Source organism: Phragmites australis, chromosome 13 (genome assembly GCF_958298935.1).
Source record: "Phragmites australis chromosome 13, lpPhrAust1.1, whole genome shotgun sequence".
NCBI classification, from domain to species: Eukaryota; Viridiplantae; Streptophyta; class Magnoliopsida; order Poales; family Poaceae; genus Phragmites; species Phragmites australis.
The window spans coordinates 28255141-28272268 of record NC_084933.1 but is presented as its reverse complement, the minus strand read 5'-3'; the positions used below and the strand labels follow the sequence as shown (position 1 = coordinate 28272268).

The following is a 17128-nucleotide window of genomic DNA, read 5'->3' as shown; positions in this document are numbered from 1 at the left end:
CATTGCAGTTGCAGCGCTGGTAAGTAGCGTTACCTGGACATCTATCTTCAAATTTATTTGTCAAATTAAACATTCTAAATTTGAGTTGGATTTTGATTCGTGTGTCTAATTTTTTTTGCCGAATTGAAACTTAATCCGAGTCAAATTCCGAAATCCGTGTCCGTGTATAGTAACACTGCTGATAAGTAGTGATATGTAATGTATGACTTAGTGCAGCAGTCAGTCCAAAAATAGGGATTGGGGAGGAAGAAAGTTCGTTGTCAGCTGTCACAGTTAACAACTTGCCTTTTGTTTTGAAGCGACTTTTTCCACAAGAGATATTTGTGTCGATAACCACACCTGGATTTTAAACTCAAGTGTTACCTTTTTTATTTCTGAAATGAACCAACTTTTTTGCTCCTGCGCTAAGAGCAGACACCAATAACCGGGAAACAGATAAAAATAGTTCGTTTAGTCTTAACTAATTGGAGACTTACGGTGATGGCCACCGAGCAATGCCAAGTTTTACTGAATCTATCCTGTACGTATGCCGTGAGGCTGACCATGATTTTGTTGAAAATGTTACTCAGTGCACAGAACAAAGGAAACTAAATATGTATATCATATTTCAGTACAAAGTCTTTGCTGAAGTATTGGCACCATCGTGCCGTACTCGCTGCCTATGTTGACTCCATACTTCATTTATAATTGAGCTTAGACACGAGGGAGAGCGTCGAGGTCTTGAATGATTTGCAGGAATGCAGGTGCATATTTCTTTGATATATGTATTGACTTTGTATATTTGAAAATAATATAGGTAGATAGTTTTATTATATTCTATAAGCATATTACACTAAAAAGTAGTAGTTAAAAAATATATATTTTAGACACTCAGTATTTTCAGTAACTCTTTACTGCTACTGGTAATTACTACTCGTTAAATATATATATATATATATATATATATATATAAATATACACACTTGAGACCACAGGTCATGGGTGTGTTATGTGTAAATGGAACTTTTTTACTCCTACGATACAGCAGCAGAAGTGCAGAACAGCTCGGTTCCGGCAAGTGAGGATTGCAGCACTCGATTGGCCGGTTGGCCCTGAATAGCCCAGTCCTTGACTTCTCGCCCCGTTGTCTGTGACTGTGTCCCCGGTCGGCTGGCCGTCAGCACTGACGTCGTCCACTCCGTCCCGCATCACAGGGGACACCGAATCTGGTGAGATGCAGGTGGCGAAAAAGCAAAACTGCTCCATTTCTAAATTAGGGATGGGGATGTGAAGGTAGGAAGGACCATCATAGAATTTAAGGGTTTGTCTGCACAAATACCCTCCGAGTTTGTTGAATTTTAAAATAATTCAAAATATGATATTCCCCAATATCACAATCCTCCGATGATCAGTTGTCCAGTTTATGCTGGATAATGTCAGTATATGTTTATTTTAGTTTTAAATTGTGAGAGTATAATTTACTCTCTCTATTTTTCAATACTTGTCATTTTTGATAAACATGTATACCAAGTCATACATAAGATAGTATAAATTTTAAATGTGAAATGACAAAAATATTCTTAGAAATTAGCTAAAATATTTTAGAAATATCGTAAATAAGTGGATAAGAAATATTTTGTAGGATAAAATTGGAAACTACATTAAAAAAAATTTGAAGTGACAAGTATTTGAAAACAAATAAAATGGTCAAAAGTGATAAGTATTGAAAAATGGAGAAAGTATTTTATTTTTGCTTGCAGGACTAGAATTTATAGTTAAAATAAAAAATAAACAGGATCTTAATGCAGATATTAATTACCACGAAGACAAGCGACTTGTGGGCAGCATCACCGATGACGAAACCAGCCAAACATTTTACTTTCTTAAAAAAAACAAACTTGCAGTAGAAGAATCAAAGGGCGAATCCAAACACAGGAGCTCCCAAAGCCGCGGTCTCCGAATCCAAACCAATAAATAAATAAACCTCTTATCATTCTACACCCCCATCCTCCGCTCCTTCCCACCACGAGGCGAGCGAGAGGCGCCCGCGACCGCGAGAGATGCTGATGCTTCGTCTCCGCCACCGCCTCTCCATTTGATACGCCGCCGAGGTGAGCTCCCCTGGGTCACCCGATCGATTTCGCAGCGATTTGGCGGGCGCGTTCCTCTGATTTGGACGCCTTTGTCGCGTAGCTCCTGTCGTTTGGGTGGCTCTCGTTGCGTTCCTCTCGCGCGGAAGGGATAAACCCGATGCGATGCAAATTTATCGAGAAAGCTGCGAGCGAGTTTCCTTTTCAGCCCCCTTTTTTTTGTTGCGTAAAGCTGCAGCGTTTGCGAGGGATCTCGCGCGGCTGGACCATTTGTGGTGCGGATTCTCGATTCTCTCGGGATGATAGACCCTCGTTGTTAATATCGCCTTTTTTTTCCCGTGTTGTTGTTGGCTGGGTGCAGTGGAGTGGACATGTGGCGCCGCTCGTCGGTCCACAGCCGCCGCCGCCGCCGCCGTAGCGCTGCTCCTCCATCGGTCTAGCGGAGCGGAGCGAGTGGAGATGCATCCGGTGGTGTATTGATTTCTCCTTTTGTTGGCAACTGGCAAGTATCCTAGCTTGCCTGGATGGGCTCTCTATGTCCACTCAGTTAATTGTCGATTTGTATGGTGCGTGGTTTCCTACGAATCCTATCCAATCCATCCGTCCATAGTTCGATTAGGTTCTTCTTCTTCAGCTCGCAAGATAGGCTGATCGACCTCAGTCCTCGTTGACGCGACACTGTTAGAAACAAATTAAGATGTAGGTACAATTTATGTTCCAAAGTTGTTGGGGGTTCAACCGAACCCCCATGCCCCATGTTAAGTCCCGCCCCTACATATTCTTACTCGGTGAAATTGTTTGCGTGAGAGTGATTAGGCCGAAGATTTTGTTCTTAGTTGATCATTTAGTTAGTAGAGAAGTTTCTGGGTAGACTGTTGAAAGGGCAGTGACCATTCGCTGAATTTTCTCTTGTTACACTGATTTAATTCTTGGATTCAGGAGAAGATCAGGACTCAGAGGAGAACAGGGTTGCTAAGTGGAGGGGTCGAGATGGGATTCAAACCGCTGGAATGGTACTGCCAGCCGGTCAAGGATGGTGCATGGTCACATGTGGTGGAGAACGCGTTCGGCTCGTACACTCCATGCGGCACCGACACCCTGGTGGTCTGCATCTCGTACCTCGCACTCTTTGGTGTTTGCTTCTATCGGATATGGAGGACGATGAAGGACTACACAGTGCAGCGGTACAAGTTACGCTCACCGTACTATAACTATCTGCTAGGGCTGCTTGTGGTTTACTGCATAGCAGAGCCTCTGTATCGCATCGCCACTGGGACCTCCATCATGAACTTAGATGGGCAGCCTGGCCTTGCTCCATTTGAGGTGAGAATGGCTACAGTACGTAGAACTAGATCGTAGGACCTACTTTGTGTGAGTTGTAGAAAGTATTATTTTTTATATGCATCTGACAGGTACTGGGAGTATGCTTCTTTTGGGCACTATTGCTCTGCACCATTGCAAATATCACCAAATTGGAATATACCATCCAAGTCACTGAATTATGGCCCCTGGCACATTTCATCCTCATACTGGATGGCATCTTTCAATTTATACCTATTTGCAATGGTAGTGAGCTAATTTTCTCTTCTACTTTTGTTGCCACTGAATGATACACAGTTATAAGTGATAACTGCAATATATAGAAAATGCTGATATAATATATAGCTGAAACTCAAGTGTGAGCAGTTGCCTAGTTGAAATGAATTACATAAACTGCTGTCTAACCTTTACTTCGTAAATATTCTTGTCTCCTTTTTGCCTTCTTTTGCATTTAAGAATTTTCTTTTCTGCAGATTGTCTCGTTGGTCATAGAGTCTGCTGCTTGGTGCTGTATGCTTGTAATGATTGCGCTGGAGACAAGAATTTACATCTATGAGTTTAGATGGTACATCAAGTTTGTGGTCATTTATGTGTTGGTTGGGGAAGCTGCTATGTTCAATCTTGTGCTCTCTGTGAGGCAGTATTACAGTTCAAGGTACAGTACATTTGTAACATTTTTTCCTTGATGAAACCTTTTTTTGGTGGTGACCCAAATTTTTTATCTCGTTAAGAATTTTACATATAGACTAACTTCGGTATTTTTCCTATGCAGTTCAATCTTTTACTTATACTGCAGTGAGAATATATGCCAGGTTTGCATCTTCAGTTCTATAGTCCAATACTATTATTTTCTGTTATCCCTGTCATATACTGAATCTATTTTTTCTACAGTTCTTATTTGGAATTCTCATTGTGGTTTACCTGCCTAGTCTGGATCCATATCCGGGTTATACCCCGATCAGGAATGAGGTGTTGATCAACAATACTGATTATGAACCTCTTCCCGACGGGGTGCAGATTTGCCCTGAGAGGCATGCCAACATATTTTCCAGTAAGGGAATAGAAGTTTTTGTACAGTATCCAATACATACATACTTGACGTTTTGGACAAGGTCTGGTCAAACTTTTGAAACTTTGACGATCAATAAGTTTTAAAATAATTAGTTTGGAAACATGAAAGTCACATGCGAAGATTTGTCTTGAAAATACTTTCATAATGTCATAAATATATTCTAACAGAAAATAGTGGCCAATGGCACATATTGGAGACTGTATCATGTCCAAAATGTCAAGTATTTTTGACCGGAGGGAGCACTAAATAATTAATTTTCTGTCCCTGTGACTTCTCGTCTAATATTGACAGATTTTGTTACCTTGTTACTTTGCTAGGAATATTCTTTTCATGGATGACTCCTCTAATGCAACAAGGATATAGAAGGCCCATCATAGATAAGGATATTTGGAAATTAGATAGTTGGGACGAGACTGAAACTTTGTACAGCCGGTATGTGTTCCCATTCTCCTTGTTGAAATGATAGACACTTGGACCCTCAAATCTTAACATGACAATCCTGTCTCAGATTCCAGAAATGCTGGAATGATGAGCTTCGGAAACCAAAACCTTGGCTGTTACGAGCCCTTCATAGCAGCCTTTGGGGAAGGTACGCTTGGACACTTGATACCTATCTTTCTGATTTGATGTGTCTGGAAACCCCTAGGGTGTCAGCTACTTGCTATTTGGTTTGTGCCTATAGTGATTAGTTATTTTCACTTTCAGATTCTGGCTGGGAGGATTTTTCAAGGTAAGTTTTTTTTTCCCTAGATCGTTTGTTTAGATGATGTGCCCTCTAGCTTTTTTTTTTTCATATTTGTTCGGTTACAAACATTCCATATTGCACTCAGTAACTCATCTTTTCCCCTCAATTTCGCAGATTGGCAATGACGCTTCTCAATTTGTTGGTCCACTCATATTGAACCTGTTGTTAGAGGTATTGCTTCTTGTTTCATGATATTTCAAAGTCAATAGCATGAAAATGGTCTTTTTTTACCTTTATATGTTTCTTTTCATCAATCACTCGCCCCCATCATTAACAGACTACTGAAGTGCACTGATTCCAGAACATACTGTGTGGTTTTGTTCCAATATTAGCACACCACCGTTAGTTGCTTTGTACCATTAAACCTTGATTTTTTTTTCTGGCAGTCTATGCAAAAAGGTGATCCATCTTGGAGTGGGTACATCTACGCTTTCTCAATCTTTGCTGGAGTGGTATGGATCATTTCCGTTTCTTGCATGTTGTGCACTGCATTTCTTTGCTATTCCAGTGTATTTCAACTTCCAAGCAACAATTGTGCTACTTATGAGTCAAAATTGAATAACCTTTTTGCTTGATAACTCTTTCCTTACATTTTTCAGTCTCTGGGAGTTCTTGCTGAGGCACAGTACTTTCAGAATGTCATGCGTGTCGGATTCAGGTTGAGGTCAACATTGGTATGTGTTAAGAACTTTATTGCCTTTCTGTTAAGAAATTATGCAGTCAGCAGGCATCCATGGAATCACTTGTTCCACTTTCTTGAGGCCACTCTCAATTCTACTTATGGTTGGCTTGGGGATTTCAATTCCTGATTTGTGATAACATGTGCATTTCTTATTTCATGCTACTGTAGACCCTTATTGGACCTTGTCTTTGCTTATTATGGTATACATGGTCTAGTTGTTCCCTTCCCTGCAAAAATAAAGATGGCTTAGATTTTTTTTTTATTTGACGCAAAACTGTTATTGGACCGTCTCTGCTATCGAACCAGAAAAAAGAGGATGAACTGCCTGGTTTCACACAAACTGCTTAAAAACTAGCCAGTTGAACCGCACACCGCACAGTTGGCCACGCTGGCTGTAGAAATAAATGCTGAGGAACACCATAAATAGGGATGCAACCTCAAGGTAGGAGTCAAGCCTCCATATCTCCACACTAGCTTGTCTCTTGCATTTGATATGAAGCTCATCATCATTAAGTCTAGATGTGAACACGCGGTCCAGCCAAAAAACCGACGGTTAGACCAGGGAACCGTGAACTGAAGATCTGACTGGTTTAGTGACCGGTCTAGCTTTAAACACTACGGTTAACGTGAAGGAATGTATGCTCACCCAACACCTTCTAACTGCTCCCACTTTCCTCTCTCACAATGACGAAGATGTATTAGACAAGATGTACACTTGTTAACCACTGTTACACCAATGCTATTTTTGATGTTTTACATTATAGTTGACATAAAATGTAAATGCAGGGGGTTTGAAACTTTAAAACGAAGGGAACTTATTTGTTTTTCAGGGGTGTGCAAATGTCACAAGATGAGTTATAGGGAACTTAGTGAGATAATTGGGAGTGTTTTGCAAATTTTCCCTTTACACGGAAGGCTTGATTTTGTTGGTTATGGTATTACTTCTATATGATTGTGTTTTTAGCATCTAGAAGAAGGAACCTGATATAAGGTTTCTACCTTAAATAGTTTTCTATTCTGCTACTTCTAGGTATGGCCAATTGGTCATCAAAGTTTTCAACAAAGTCTGACCTTGTATTCTTGCACAGATCGCAGCTGTTTTCCGCAAGTCTTTGCGACTGACTAACGATAGTCGTAGGAAGTTTGCTTCTGGGAGGATAACCAATTTGATTTCTACTGATGCGGAGTCCCTTCAGGTATGCTTCTGGGAGGATAGACTGGCTCATTGTTTGAAAGGAGGGGGAAGTGCAGTGTGTGCATACCATGCATGCTGGTCATTCATGTCGATTTTTTTTTTTGCATCCTTTTAATTTAGATTTTTACCTTTGCAGCAAGTGTGCCAGCAGCTTCACAGTCTGTGGTCTGCTCCTTTTCGCATTGTTATTTCCATGGTCCTTCTATATTCACAGCTTGGTCCTGCAGCATTAGTCGGTGCACTCATGTTGGTTCTTTTGTTTCCTTTTCAGGTATGTTTCTCTTTGTGCACATGTAATCCTGGAATTTCTTACATGCATGTCTAAATGTGTCTATGCTGTCTGTTTATTGACAGTATTACTAGTACTTAAGTCATGATTGAATTGGCTGCTAGATGTGCTAGAGAAAAGATGTTCATCATATTATAGGTTCTTGTGCGGAGTTTAGAATTGATATAAGAGCCTTCCTGTAATTCTGCAGTTGTGAACTTTTGGTTCATTTGTTGCTGTTGTAGTCAATGCTACATAAATTTTTTTGGGGGCCGCTTCCATGTGACTTCGTTCTGCTACTGTTTAGAAAACATCAATTAGCATTTATCTGTTCATATGATGAGAATTTTATGGAGAAACCATTGGTTACAGTTTTTGTATGTGTTCTATCCAATCTACTGCAATAGCCCAAAATAAATAACCGGAAGTTGTGGTGTTAAGTAGTTATTTTGCATCATTTATAAACAGACTGGTCTTGGAACTAAAATATTTATTATTGATTTGTCCATTTCACTGCTTATATTTTCTAATAAGGTTGATAGCACAGATTGTGCGGGCAGTTTGTAGTTTTAGCATTCTTTTTTTTTCTTCTCGAATACGCAGAAGAGCTGCATATCATTGCATTAAGGAATAAAACAAGTACACAACATGAGAACACAACACCCACACTCACACACACATCACCGAACCAGCTAAAGAATACATGCACGCCACATGTATATGCAGCTTGTAGTTTTAGCATCTTTAGGGCAGTTTGTAGTTTTAGCATCTTTAGGGCACTCTATTTGTAAGTTGATATATCTTTTTCAATAAAACTGTGACTGCTGAAGTTTCTTTAAGTTTACTGCTTTCAGGTTTCAATGCTGACTTGTCTAGTTTATCTTTTCTGTAATTACTTTTTCAGACAGTCATTATAAGCAAAATGCAAAAACTTACCAAGGAGGGGTTGCAAAGGACTGACAAGCGAATCAGTCTCATGAATGAAGTATTAGCTGCTATGGATACGGTCAAGTATGTTGTATTCATCTTTTATTTCTCTATTAGTAACATTTTGCTTTGCTATTAACAGTTTTAACTTCCAAAAACTTGTTTTGTTAGGTGTTATGCTTGGGAGCATAGTTTTCAGTCGAAGGTACAAGACATCCGCGATGATGAACTTTCTTGGTTCCGTAGGGCTCAGTTGCTTGCTGCGGTATATTCCTTTTGTTCTTTCATAAGTTTCAAAGTTGACATTTTTGTACATAAGTTGACTTGTGCAAAGTTTTGTTGTGCAACATATTCGTGCCTTCAAAATAGAACTGTGAATTTGACATTCTTTGCACTTACTCTTTATAATTTGTTGCTTGTTGCAGTTGAATAGCTTTATCTTGAACAGTATCCCGGTCATTGTCACTGTTGTTTCATTTGGTGTATACTCTCTACTGGGAGGTGACTTGACACCAGCAAAGGCCTTTACTTCGCTCTCATTATTTGCAGTCTTAAGGTTCCCACTTTTCATGCTGCCGAATCTGATAACTCAGGTGTGCAAGACACTGTATCTTTTTTATTTCTTTCTTTTATGAAGTTATTTGTAAAGCTATTTGGAGGTAATGAAGCATCTCAATTTCTATACATAACTAGATTTTTAGATTGTTGATAATTTGTTTTCCCCTTGTTTCATTTTCATTTGTCATTCAAAAAATATGTAGCTAAGTAGTTTGACTGGAATTTTGATTCAAACCAATGATGGCTTCATTTATTGTGTTGTTTTTCCTTCAGCAGTTATGTTTGGTACTCATGGTTGCCTTCCCGTTGTTGTTATTTTCGTGTAAATTCAACAGGTGGTTAATTGTAAGGTATCATTGAAGCGTCTAGAAGATCTCCTCTTGGCTGAAGAGAGATTACTTTTGCCAAATCCACCTATTGATCTTGAGCTTCCAGCCATTTCTATCAAGAATGGGTATTTTTCATGGGAATCACAGGTCAATTCATGTTTCATATGTTTTTTCTTGCCACTTGCAATTCTTTATTTTTCACTCTTTCACCTGCAAACCTTAGGAAATATATGGTATTTGACCTCTTATCTTCTGATTCTGTAGCCAACAGAAATTGAAAAATAAGTTATAAGCACAACTCTCTTCATGATAGGTCTGCAGCTGGACAGTGATTTGAAGTATTTATATGCTAGCATGCTCAATGTGTGAGAGTGATCAGGGCATGAGATAGCAGCTTATTACTGAATAGACCATTGGTTTTGATAGAGCTAAAAGCAGATGACCTCTGTAGATGTCTTCCTAGTTCATAATGAATTGGTCATAGGACCCAAGACACTATTCTGATTAACTTTCATATCAAGATGTTCTTCTTTTGTGAACATAATCGTAAAAACCTTTTTCATCTGATTTAAAATGCTGCTTGAAAACCAAATTTTCAAATACTGGCAGGCTGAGAGACCAACTTTATCAAATGTCAATTTGGATGTACCTGTTGGAAGTTTAGTTGCAATAGTAGGAAGCACTGGGGAGGGCAAAACTTCTCTCGTGTCTGCAATGCTTGGTGAAATACCACCAGTGTCGGGATCGGATACCTCTGTGGTCATTCGTGGATCGGTGGCTTATGTTCCTCAGGTTTCATGGATCTTCAATGCTACTGTGAGATACTATATCTCCACTGCTTTGTTGTGTCGAATTGAACCCTATATAACTTTTGCAGAGATCTAACTCTGACCCCACAGGTCCGGGATAACATATTGTTCGGGTCTCCCTTCCAACCCCCACGCTATGAGAAAGCGATAGATGTCACTTCATTGCGGCATGACCTTGACCTACTCCCGGTAAGTTCTCAATACAAATATTCAAAATATACTATACAGATAGAAAATTTTGAATTTTATTGCTATCAGTTGATGAAGAGAACTTGCTGGCGAGAATGTTTCTTCATTTGGCATGTTGCAATCCAGCCACGCCCTTCCTTTTTCTTAATCTTGGTGCACTCTGCTTTAGTTTCTACCGCAGATTCACGAATAATGGATTTGATTATGCTTGTTATCAGGGCGGCGATCTTACAGAGATCGGTGAAAGAGGAGTTAATATTAGCGGGGGGCAGAAGCAAAGAGTTTCAATGGCAAGAGCTGTGTATTCTGATTCAGATGTGTACATATTTGATGATCCACTGAGCGCATTAGATGCCCATGTTGGCCGTCAGGTGCATTCACTATCAATTATATGCCAGCTTGTTCATGCTTTCTATTTTATGATCTGCCCACATACTAAAAATGAACATCGATAGTTGGGAATGATGCATCTTCTTAAGATGTCTGAGATCCTTATTTCAAGGATCCCTAATACCTAGGAAGCAGAGACTAATCTGGACAGGCAGATAAACATCGACTCCCCCTCCCCCACACCCCACAAGAAATACTAACAACAATACATGTTCACTGACTCATGGATTTGTGCAAAGTATAAGTTGATATCAACAAACATCCATTTTTTTATTTATATTAATATATTTACCACGGTAGGGGGCTCCCCTACTGTTTCCCCATAAAAAAAGCTTCCAATTTATTGCAGCCTGCCAATAGGTAATGTATCCACTATTCATAGAGTTACTTGACTCAATTTATACAACTAATCTTGAATGGACTTCTCAGTTCCCAAACTGGAAAATGTTGCACAAGTTGTCCGAACTTAACGCACAATTGAGACTGAAATATATATACCGCACTTGGAAACCAGAAAGTACTGTCTTTTTTGTTGAAGAAAACTGAGAACACTAGGAAGTTTTTTGTTATCACTTATCAATATCAGCTTCTTATTATTATATAGCTTTTTTTCGTTTGGGTGGTGATGGCAGATAAAACGCAGACTTCTACCTGCTACCTGTGGTCTGACCAAATTGATGCTGTGGATGTTTTGTGTGTCACATCGTATAATAATCATATGGGTGTCTCCATGTATAGCACAGGCCAATATTAGTGACTGCAATCTATGTTTCTGCTGTTAGAAAATATTTAAGCTTTCTGTATTGTATGTTCTTTTTTCAAAGTTTCCTTAATTACACATGTACTACTGCAGAATCTTATTTCTGATATCGGACATGTGCAGGTCTTTGACAAATGTATCAAAGAAGAACTACGGCACAAAACTCGGGTTCTTGTTACCAATCAGCTGCATCTTCTACCATATGTGGATAAAATTCTACTAATCCATGATGGTGTAATTAAAGAGGAGGGTACTTTTGATGAACTTAGCTACAGTGGGGAACTCTTCAAGAAGCTCATGGAAAATGCTGGAAAAATGGAGGAACAAGTGGAAGAGAAGCAGGATGAAAACAAATCACAGGATGTTGCAAAGCAAACTGAAAATGGAGATGTTGTAATAGCTGATGTAGGTTCACAGAAGAGCCAGGATAATTCTAATAAAACAAAACAGGGGAAATCTGTTCTTATTAAGCAAGAGGAAAGGGAAACCGGGGTTGTCAGCACGAAGGTCCTTTCACGGTAAAAGATAATATTTTGTGTGATTGTACTTAATGTTTGATACATAAATATCCATTGATCCTTTGAGTCATTCGATATACTATAAGGCATGTTTACTGAGTATGGTAGTCTGCAATATATGCTTACTCAGTGCCATCATCTTTGCAGCTACAAAAATGCACTGGGAGGGATGTGGGTGGTATGCATACTCTTCTTTTGCTATGCACTGACTGAAGTTCTTCGCATTTCAAGTAGCACATGGTTGAGCATTTGGACTGATCAGGGTTCTCTGAAAATCCATGGCCCTGGTTACTATAATTTAATATATGGAATTCTTTCTTTTGGGCAGGTATTTATACCCATTATTTTCTTCTTTAACGTTTTGCCTCTCTTTTTGTGTCTGTATGATTGATAGGGTGTGAACTAATAAAGTGAAACTTTTGGTTTAGGTTCTAGTAACTCTCTCAAATTCTTATTGGTTGATTATATCGAGTCTCCAGGCAGCAAAAAGGCTGCACGATGCCATGCTCCGATCAATATTAAGAGCTCCCATGGTGTTTTTCCATACCAACCCACTTGGACGGATCATCAACAGATTTTCAAAGGATTTGGGTGACATTGACCGGAATGTTGCTGTCTTTGTCAATATGTTTATGGCACAAATATCTCAGTTGCTCTCAACTTTTGTTCTCATCGGTTTTGTCAGCACTATGTCTCTGTGGGCTATCATGCCGCTTCTGATTTTATTTTATGCAGCTTACCTCTATTACCAGGTACTTTCATGCTAACTACAAAGTTGTATGGCTGAAATTCAAAGTTGTATCATGGAGATCACATGCTAAAAAATAAGCACTACCCTGAAAGCCACGTGGAAATGACTGACATTCCAAGTTGCATCTGACCCAAAAATAAGTGTTGCTAGTTGCTACTAAAGCAAAAAGTCTCAACCCTTTACTTTTGCATGAAACAAGTATCATAGATTAAAATTGCTTAGATCAGTCAGGCATATATGGAAAGAATTTTTTTCGAACTGTTACTTTTCTTAGTAGTATAGATGACTCTACCATTACCTTCTGCCTTGTTGACACTTGTAAATCCCTCTTCTCAGGCAACATCTCGCGAGGTAAAGCGTCTGGATTCCATTACCAGGTCTCCCGTGTATGCTCAATTTGCAGAGGTTTTGAATGGTCTGTCCACAATCCGTGCCTATAAAGCCTATGATAGAATGGCAAACATCAATGGGAGATCAATGGACAACAACATTAGGTTCACACTCGTGAACATGAGTTCAAATAGATGGCTAGCTATTCGTCTGGAAACATTAGGCGGTATCATGATATGGTTCACAGCAACTTTTGCTGTTATGCAAAATCAACGAGCAGAAAATCAGAAGGCTTTTGCATCCACAATGGGTCTTCTTCTCACTTACACTCTCAATATTACCAATTTGCTCACAGCTGTCCTTCGTCTTGCTAGTCTTGCTGAAAATAGTTTAAATGCTGTTGAACGGGTGGGAACATACATTGAGTTACCTTCTGAAGCCGCCCCTGTCATTGAGGATCATAGGCCACCCCCTGGTTGGCCATCATCTGGTGTCATCAAGTTTGAAGATGTCGTGCTTCGTTATCGACCAGAACTTCCTCCCGTTCTTCATGGCATATCTTTCATAATTAATGGAAGTGAGAAGGTAGGAATAGTTGGCAGAACAGGTGCTGGTAAATCTAGCATGCTTAATGCTTTGTTCCGTATCGTGGAGCTGGAACGGGGGAGAATATTGATTGATGATTGTGACACTTCTAAGTTTGGAATTTGGGACCTGCGCAAAGTTCTAGGAATAATACCACAAGCACCAGTCCTATTTTCAGGTCTGTTATGGAACATACATGGTAGCAGCATAGCTGCTTTATGTAAATCTGTGTAATTGATTTGTTGGGAGATCCAATATGTGCTTCTTTCTTATTCCTCAATGGCTTCTAGCTTTTATGTTTTGTAGTAAATGATATTTATGGCCTTTCAGGTTCTGTTCGATTTAATCTGGACCCTTTTAACGAGCACAATGATGCGGATCTCTGGGAGGCTCTGGAAAGGGCTCATCTAAAAGATGTCATCAGGAGGAATACCCTAGGATTAGATGCTGAGGTATGCAGAGCATGCTTTTGTTTGTCTCAAAGTTCAAGACTACTAATTTATTCTAGGATGTCATTTCTTTTACAAATGATGTATGCTTGTACAGAAATGCCAAATTTTTCCTAAGAAAGACAGTTCAGTGAGAGTTAACTCTGACACGTGATAGCATTTGGTACACTAATTTTCAGTATTTTATTTGTGAATGAATATTTGATGTCAAAGGATTTTGTTTTGAATGTTAGAAGGAATTGCTAAACAATGTACTACTGGTGTTTTTGCCCTACGAAAGAAATCCTGAATTAGCATTTGTATAGAGACTTTTTAGTTCTTTTTTTGGTGTTTAGAGTGAGCAATGTGGAAAGTTTTCACTAACTAGGGCTTCATTTTATTGACACAGGTTTCTGAAGCTGGTGAAAATTTTAGTGTTGGACAACGTCAGCTGTTAAGCTTAGCTCGTGCGTTGTTGAGAAGAGCAAAGATACTTGTTCTTGATGAGGCGACAGCAGCTGTTGACGTACGGACTGATGCTCTTATTCAGAAAACAATCCGAGAAGAATTCAAGAGTTGCACAATGCTCATAATTGCCCACCGTTTGAACACTGTCATTGACTGCGACAGGTTGCTTATTCTAAGTGCTGGGCAGGTATGTTCTTGAGTAATCCATTGGTCCTCTTTTGTTGTGCTTGATTCTTATAATATCGGTATGTTAGTATTTCCATGCTATGTGCTGATTATTGTAATTTTCAAAGTTACTGGTTCTTTCGTATTTTGGATGGATACTAATTGCTTAGGCCATTTTAATTTTGTTTTCCTTATCTATCCAAACAAGGTTTTCATAACACTAGAATTATGACTAAACAGGCCAAGTATCACTCACAATTTGGATGTGACTGTTTGTAGTTGGTAATATGCTTTCTTTGTCATATCTCGTTCATGTTATACTGGTCTTGTATATTTGCTGTGTAAGAATCAACCTAATACCCTGAATCATGTTTTTTCTTTCACTAGTGAGATAGATTACTTGAAGTAGGGTCATTCATTCCTATAATAGACACCTAAAACAAAATTGCTGCACCCTTTTTAGACCCAAATCATACTTGGTCTCTTCTCCCAACTTCATATTTGTTGGCAAGTCAGTTTTGTAATGCTGTGTTTCAGGTTCTGGAATTTGACACTCCTGAGAATCTTCTGAGCAATGAGGAGAGTGCTTTCTCCAAGATGGTGCAGAGTACAGGACCTAGCAATGCAGAATACCTCAAGGTACTTTGCATCAAATACTGCATTTATTTTGATAATCCCTTGCGGTCTTGCCATGTACACCTCTAGTTACAGGAGCAAAGTAATAATGACTGTTGTCAGTGAAAAGACTATCATATGTCTACATGTATCCAGTATATGCCCCTTTGTTCTAGTCTACACCGTTGGCTTCAGAAGTATGCTAATCCATCTTTCTTCATGAATGAAAATGATCAACAGAGTCTTGTGTTTGGAAGTGGAGAGGAGAGGTTGCGGAGGGAAGAAAGCAAGCTGCAAGATATTCAAAGGAGATGGGTTGCATCTAACCGTTGGGCTGAAGCTGCCCAGTTTGCGCTAGCTAGAAGCCTCACATCATCACATAGTGACCTCCTCGCGCTGGAGGCTGCCGAGGGAAATAATATCCTCAGGAGAACAAAGGATGCTGTAATCACTCTGCAAAATGTTCTAGAAGGGAAGCACAATACTGAAATTGATGAATCCCTAAGTCAGTATCAGGTCCCAGCTGATCGGTGGTGGTCATCACTTTACAAAGTCATCGAAGGTATGGTGTTGCTGCTATACTCACTTTTCTGACAAGCTTCGACACCTCTCCTTCAATCATGATTTGTCCTTCGTATTTTGTGTGCAAGAATGATATGCTACACTGACCCATGCAATATGATCCCTGGGTAATGGTAAAGTTCATCGAAACTAGATAATATAGGAGAATTTAGGTGAAACCAGCAAGTAATTAGCAAAAACAGGTATAGGTTATCTTGCATCTACATCTCATGCCACAACTCTAGGAAATATATCTTCTGTCTGCCATGCCACTTCTAATCGGTAATAGGCTGTATATGGTCAGAACTAGCCTTCAATCAGATGAAAAACAATTGATTTGCTTATCTAACAGCTAGCTTTGTTGTGAACCACACATTCTGACATCTTTATCTTTACTGATATGAAGTTCCAGTTTTTCTTCCTTTTTGACGCAATTCGTATGTGTTACTTCCAGGCCTCGCTATGATGAGCAGATTGGGCCGCAACCGTCTGCAGCAACCTGCTTACAATTTTGAAAACAACAGTTCTCTTGACTGGGACCAAATGTAGATGTAGAGATCTGGAGACTGGAGCACAGCGCCACTGATCCCTGAAGTCGCTTTGTGGAGTAGGTTGGAGGTGCAGTTATTTCTGGCGGGTTTGATGCCTACGGTGATTTACATGTTGCCACAAGCATATAACGTGCAAGCTATAAATAGACTGACGGTCCTGACGCCTCCCTAGAAATGAATAACGAGCAAGTTTTGTCACAGCAGGACAATTCCTGTACCGTCGTCCGCAAGGATTGTAATTTCTTGTGCACAATCACGGCAGCAGTGTATGTGAAATTTTGATAATTTGTGCCGATGTGAGACCTATCTGTTAGAAATGAAGTAGTGCAGAATCGAACACGAGATATGATTTTTATGTAGAAAATCTTTACGGAAAAAAACCACTAGCATCAATCGGCGATCTTCAATAGGAGGAACTATAATTAGCGTTTTTTAACTCCTACAAAATTATAATTAGCGTTTTTTAACTCCTACAGAATTATAATTAGCGTTTTTTAACTCCTACAGAATTATAATTAGCGTTTTTTAACTCCTTCTGCAGCTTATAAAATGTATTTATAGGTGGATATATGCGATTTCGAGTCTAATACGTTCTGTTTTGGAATATGACTAAAGGTGTCGATCTAACAAGAATTTGGATTATAATTCAATAAACTCTATCTTAAAACTAATTCTATCTTATAGTAAATGAAGAATTAATGATAAATTATCTTCAATAATAAATATCATCGATGCTAAAAACCTCTAGAACTCAAATTATAACACTAACTAAACTTGAGTATATTTTAAATTTAATTCAAATTTAGTAGCACGAATTGGCTTTGTGGTCATATCAGTAGGATT

The 17128-nt window shown here is 39.2% G+C and overlaps 1 protein-coding gene across 5 annotated transcripts; it reads left to right on the top strand.

The window, feature by feature from the left end:
• Nucleotides 1-1933: 1933 nt before the first annotated feature.
• On the top strand, nucleotides 1934-16585 carry LOC133889398 (ABC transporter C family member 2-like). Of its 5 annotated transcripts, XM_062329931.1 has the most exons (30): nucleotides 2232-2344; nucleotides 2431-2635; nucleotides 3009-3392; nucleotides 3863-4044; nucleotides 4162-4201; nucleotides 4281-4440; nucleotides 4779-4893; nucleotides 4970-5050; nucleotides 5167-5191; nucleotides 5321-5377; nucleotides 5593-5658; nucleotides 5806-5880; nucleotides 6977-7084; nucleotides 7220-7354; nucleotides 8256-8362; nucleotides 8450-8543; nucleotides 8704-8871; nucleotides 9172-9312; nucleotides 9775-9981; nucleotides 10065-10163; nucleotides 10382-10534; nucleotides 11437-11831; nucleotides 11979-12159; nucleotides 12260-12583; nucleotides 12919-13675; nucleotides 13828-13949; nucleotides 14335-14580; nucleotides 15096-15197; nucleotides 15414-15735; nucleotides 16189-16585. In XM_062329931.1, the coding sequence occupies exons 2-30, from the start codon at nucleotides 2633-2635 to the stop codon at nucleotides 16281-16283; spliced, it is 4944 nt and encodes a 1647-aa protein (XP_062185915.1). In that variant the 5' UTR covers nucleotides 2232-2344; nucleotides 2431-2632; the 3' UTR covers nucleotides 16284-16585. The 5 variants fall into 5 exon arrangements, with proteins under 5 accessions (XP_062185917.1, XP_062185918.1, XP_062185916.1 ...); XM_062329933.1 differs by lacking the exons at nucleotides 2232-2344; nucleotides 2431-2635 and adding an exon at nucleotides 1934-2090; XM_062329934.1 differs by lacking the exon at nucleotides 2431-2635 and having other exon boundaries at nucleotides 2188-2344.
• The last annotated feature ends 543 nt before the right edge of the window (nucleotides 16586-17128 follow it).